This window comes from Tupaia chinensis, unplaced genomic scaffold (assembly GCF_000334495.1).
Source record: "Tupaia chinensis unplaced genomic scaffold, TupChi_1.0 Scaffold000365_1, whole genome shotgun sequence".
Taxonomy (NCBI): Eukaryota; Metazoa; Chordata; class Mammalia; order Scandentia; family Tupaiidae; genus Tupaia; species Tupaia belangeri.
The window spans coordinates 2,336,702-2,341,874 of record NW_006159862.1 but is presented as its reverse complement, the minus strand read 5'-3'; the positions used below and the strand labels follow the sequence as shown (position 1 = coordinate 2,341,874).

At 53.7% G+C, this 5,173-nt stretch overlaps 1 protein-coding gene across 3 annotated transcripts in view; it reads left to right on the top strand.

Annotated features, from left to right (window-relative positions):
• The window catches only part of LOC102469154 (multidrug and toxin extrusion protein 1), a gene marked incomplete at its 5' end in the record, with an annotated part of 47,289 nt that overhangs the window by 27,046 nt on the left and 15,070 nt on the right, over positions 1-5,173 (top strand). For all 3 annotated transcript variants that reach the window (XM_014589611.2, XM_027773704.1, XM_014589612.2), the window contains 2 exon segments: positions 3,553-3,647; positions 4,965-5,037. In XM_014589611.2, the coding sequence (XP_014445097.1) occupies positions 3,553-3,647; positions 4,965-5,037 (168 nt within the window).

Sequence of the window (5,173 nt, the reverse complement as noted above, 5' to 3'; positions counted from 1 at the left end):
ATGCACTTGCCAGAAAGACAGAGAGAGACAGAGAGACAGAAAGCGAGAAATCACCCCCCCGGGGGGTTGGCCATGCTGCAATCCCTTCTCCTCCATTCTCCTCTCGGGATCTTGGGCATGCACGCACATGCGCCTGGTGTGAGTTTAAGCCCCCCGGGTCCTGGACAAGAACAGTGGTCGACAACATGGGAGTCCAGTGACATAGCCATTATGCCAACTGCTGGCCCCTCGGGAGGCTTCTTAAACATGCTTATTTCTGAATCCCCTGGGGGTTCTAGTACTCAGCCTATTTTGGGTTCCTAGGTTGAATCAAACAGATTTTTTTTTTTTTTTTCTTAGGGCATGCACACTTGCCAGAGAGATAGATAGAGACAGAGAGACAAAAAGCGAGAAATCACCCACTGGGGAGATGGCCACGCCTCAATCCCTTCTCCTCCATTCTCCTCTTGGGATCTTGGGCACGCACGCACACGCGCTCAGCATGAGTTTTTAAGTCTCTGGGTCCGGGACTTGAACTGTGGTTAAATACTTGGGAGTCCAGTAATGTAACCATTACTCTATGTGCTGGTCCCCAAACAGAAGAATGTTAAATGACGTGTGGTGAAATGACAGGGTTCTCATTCAGAACTTTCAAATGAGAGCCGGAGCTAGGTGGGTACTTTCTATTTTAAGATGGTTAGTAAGGTGAGCCTGTCTTTTTTTTTTTTTTCTTTGAGAGGTTTTTGCTATAGGGCGCATGCGCTCGCCAGACAGACAGAGAGAGACAGAGAGATAGAAAGCAGGAAATCACCCCCCAGGGGGGATGGCCACGCCGCAATCCCTTCTTCTCCATTCTCCTCTCGGGATCTTGGGCACGCACGCACACGCGCCCGGCGTGAGTTTAAGCCACCGGGTCCGGGACTCGAACCGCGGTCGACTACGTGGGAGTCCAGCGACATAGCCATTACGCTAACTGCTGGTCCCGAGCCTGTCTTTTCTAGGTACTGGCGACAATGGGTTTTTCAAAGAATTATTTATTTATTTAATTCTATTTGCTATTACTTTCATTTTTAAATTTGACCAGACAGAGACAGAGAGAGAGAGAGAAAAGGAAAGTGAGAGAGCAAGCCGCCAGGCTGAGACTCGAACTGCGGTCGGCCACGTGGGAGTCCAGTGCTCTTTACCACCACATCACCTGCCAGCCCCTGGGTATATTTTTTGAATGCTGGAGGGTACAGGTGCTCCCCAGGCTGAGAGAGAGAGAGAGAGAGAGAGAGAGAGAGGGGACGCAGCCCTGGTATAGTCACGGTGCTCCCCTTTTCCCTCTCTTACTCTGTCCGGTTGGGATTTGGGGCGTGCACGCACACACCCAGCATGGTTTTCAAGCCAGGATTCGAACCACAGCCGGCCAGCGGGGCTGTCTTAACCACTGAGCTACATACTGGTCAGCCTTTTTTACAAAGTTCTTTACTTTATTAAAATTGTGAACGATGGGTTTGAAGGGGGAAGCTGGTGGCTTGCTTTTACTAACCTGTGGTAGGAAGAGATCTTCAACAAGTTCATGGAGAATGCGTATTATGAAAAAACTCTGCCTGTGTTTCCAGGGTTTTTACACCAAAATAGACTTGTCCTTGAATTCCACCTTTCTGCAAACTTTTTGAAGTCCCGGGTATGACTAGCAGGTTGCCACCAACTTCACTATTTTAAAGCTGTCGAGTAGTGGAGCACAGTTACCTGTTGACAGGCTTTTTATCCAATTTACCCAAGCCACAGAGCCTAGAACACGCACAGCCTGCAGGGCCATTGGGTGGTGTGGGGGTAAGGCAGCTGAATCCCACATCGCTGATGCTACGGTTCCAGTCCCGGACCCAGCAGCTCGAAAATCATGCTGGGCACGAGTGCTGCAAACCCTGAAAACAGAATGGAGGAGGAGGGGTTGCGGTGTGGCCATGCTCCCAGGGGGCGACTTCTCACTTTCCCTCTCTCTCTCTGACAAAGGCGCATGCCCTATAGCCAAAAAAAAAAAAAAAAAAGAGGCGTGCATGCAGCTTCTAAGACGGCAGATAATGCCTTGCAAACTGAGACTGGTACCTCTGTCTGGTCACATTAGAACAGAGCTGTAAACCTTGTACCGAGTCTGGCACCCAACCTGTAAATCACGGGCCTGCTCTGAGCCACCCTGACCCTTACGCAGGTCTGAGCAGTTGTGGGATCAAGACCAACCAAACGCGAAAAGCCAGGGTGGTGCGCTCTGAGCTTGCCGCCGGGCGGGAGCTGCCGTGGGCACTTGCAGAGGAGAGAAGCCCTGTAGGGGTGAAGGGATGCCTTCAGATGTGCCCCAACTCGGGGCTGGGGCGGCCATACAGAGTGGCCGCCGTCTGTCGAGTGGCCGCCGTCCGTCTGGACGTCCAGCCTCTCACGGCGGCCAGCGTTAGAGCTGTTGGCTCACTGTGGACACTAGCCCCCTTGTGACCCGGCCTCCCTCTGTGCTCCGGGTGGGCTTATCCGGCCGAGTGCAGGTGGTTTCTGAGATCCTCAGGCTTTTCCCGCCGCCCGCTCCATCGCCCGCTCCTTCAGTGTTCTCTGCTCACCTCTGGGTGTCACCCTGTCCCGGGAGCTGGCAGCCAGTCTGCCCTACGCCAGTCCACGGGGAAGCGCTGAGGAGGGGAGCGTTATTATCTGGGACTTCTGTTTTCTTTTGCCATTGTGTCGTGTCTCTCCCCTTCCCCCAGCCCCCACCAACTGCCACAGGCACGTGGGCACCAGAGAAGGCAGAGAGGACCGGGAGGACGCTCCCCAAGTGGGTGCATCCTGCTGCAGCCTCATTCCTCTCCCCATCCTGCTGGGACATGGGGCGTGCACACGTGTCCAACGTGTGTCTTGAGCCGCCAGGGCTGGGATTCAAACCACGCCGCTGGCGATGTGGGATCCAGCTCTCTTAACCCCTGGGCCATGGGGCCTGCCCTGATTTCTGCTTAAAAAAAAAAAAGTTAGTCCATCCCTCCCCCACTTTCTTTTCTTTGAGGAAAACAGGACGGTAGTAGTTTGTCCTGGGAAATTTTACTTCCTTATACAATTACACTTTTCTTTATTATTTGATCCCTAAGACAAAGAGGCAGATAGGCACCAGCAGGCTCCCACACCCCATCTGCCCCAGTCTCAGCCAGCACAACTCCAGTGTACTCAGGGAGGTCTCAGGATGCGAACCCACGACCTTCCCATGGGGTCCACCTGGAGAGCTTCACGTTTCACCACTGGCTACCATCTGGCTCCTGCCACGTTTCTTACTATTCAAGCATGACAGTTACAGAGGCCAGGAAGAGTCTCTGGACATTCCCTCTGACATCAAGAACCCCAGGAGGTGGCCTCTGGGGTGACCTCAGGCCAGGCTGTGCTTTCTAGAAAGTTCTGGAACCTTCTGGGAAGAGACATCAGGGTAGAAGTCTGGCCCACTGCCCTCTCCACTAAAGCCGCAAAATCAGGTTTCAGTCTGGCCGAAGAGCGGCAGGAGAAGCGGGCTCCCAGGGCAGGGGTCTTCCTCGGAATTCAGCGGCTGACTGTTTGCGTCCCCAGGTCTGTGGTCTGGCATCGTGGTCTGCGCCGTCTCACAAGCCGTGTGTTTCGTGGGCTTCATCGCTCGGCTGAACTGGAAGAAGGCCTGTCAGCAGGTAACAGCGCTCACGGGCCCGTAAAGGCACCTCTGCTAGGAGACCAGCGGGACCCGGGCAGCCCTCACCACGTGGACGTCTCTCTCCCTCTCTCTCCCTCTCTCTCCCTAAGGAGACCAGCGGGACCCGGGCAGCCTCACCACGTGGACGTTCCTCTCCCTCTCTCTCCCTCTCCCTCTCTCTCCCTCATGCTGTGTTTTGTTTTGCTTTGTTTGAACTGGATTTAATTCAGAGGAGAAGGGCCAGATAGCCCTGTGTTTATCCATTCATCTTGAAAATGTGTTGACTGGGAAATAGGAAGTTTCTTTCCGTTGTGTTTCATGTGAGGTTGTCTCCCTGGTGTTGGAAAAGCTGACTTCTAGATAAGAACTGGAAGTGGAGGGAAACTCTAATGCTGTTGTTGTTTGTTTGTTTTTTTAACTGTCAGAGAGCATTTATGCTCACCAGAGGGGGGGGGAACACTGCCCAGAGAGGATGGTCACACTATAACCCCTTCTCCTCCATTTCTCTCTTCTTTCAGGATTCTGGGCACACGTACACACATGCCCTGCCTGTTTCTCAGGCTGCTGGGTCCAGGACTCAAACCATTCTGGCTGTGTGGGACCCAGCTTCCTGAAATCCCAGGCCACAGAGCCAGCCCAAGGAAGGGAGACTTCTGAATAATCTTGGTCCTGTCTTGTCCCTCACCCTGTTCTGGTGTTCACCCACCAACCCCATTTCGATCTTTATGAAAGACGATTCCACACTGGGAACTAAAGAAGCTTCAACTTTACATGCTATTTAAGGAACACGGCTTGGTTTTTCTAAGCCAACCGGTCAAATATAAGGCTCTTGCCAGGGAGCACATACTCCCGAGAGAGACAGAGGGAAAGTGAGAAATCACCTCCCAGGGGGATGATCATGCCACAGTCTCTTCCCCTCCATTCTCCTCTTGGGTTTTGGGCACACATGTACATACGCCCAGCGTGAGTTTTGAACCACTAGGTCTGGGACTTGAACTACGGTTGACTACGTGGGAGTCCAGCAATGTAACCATTATGCCATCTGCTGGTCCTGTGCCTGGCGTGATTTTTAAGCCACCAGGTCCGGGACTTGAGTCACCATCAGCCACGTGGGAGCCCAGCACCTTACCCCCCACGCCACCTGCTGACCCCCAAATGAAACGTTTCGGTAACACCATCACCCAGTATGGACTTACCGAGAGCTTCCTTTTGGGAGCCCAGCACCTTACCCCCCACACCACCTGCTGACCCCCAAATGAAACATTTCAGTAACACCGTCACCCAGTATGGACTTACCGAGAGCTTCCTTCTCTAGGCTCAGGTCCACGCCAATGTGAAACCAAATACGGCCCAGAGCGGGGACTCCACGCAGGAGCCGCTTCACTCAGGTAGGACACAGCCGGCCCTGGGACAGGACAGGCTGGCGGGGTGGGGGCTGGGGCAGCAGGTGCCCTCTAGGACACGGCGAGCGAGCCTGGCAGCCACGCTTCAGGAGCGAGCGATCCGCTGGAGTAACTTGAGCCT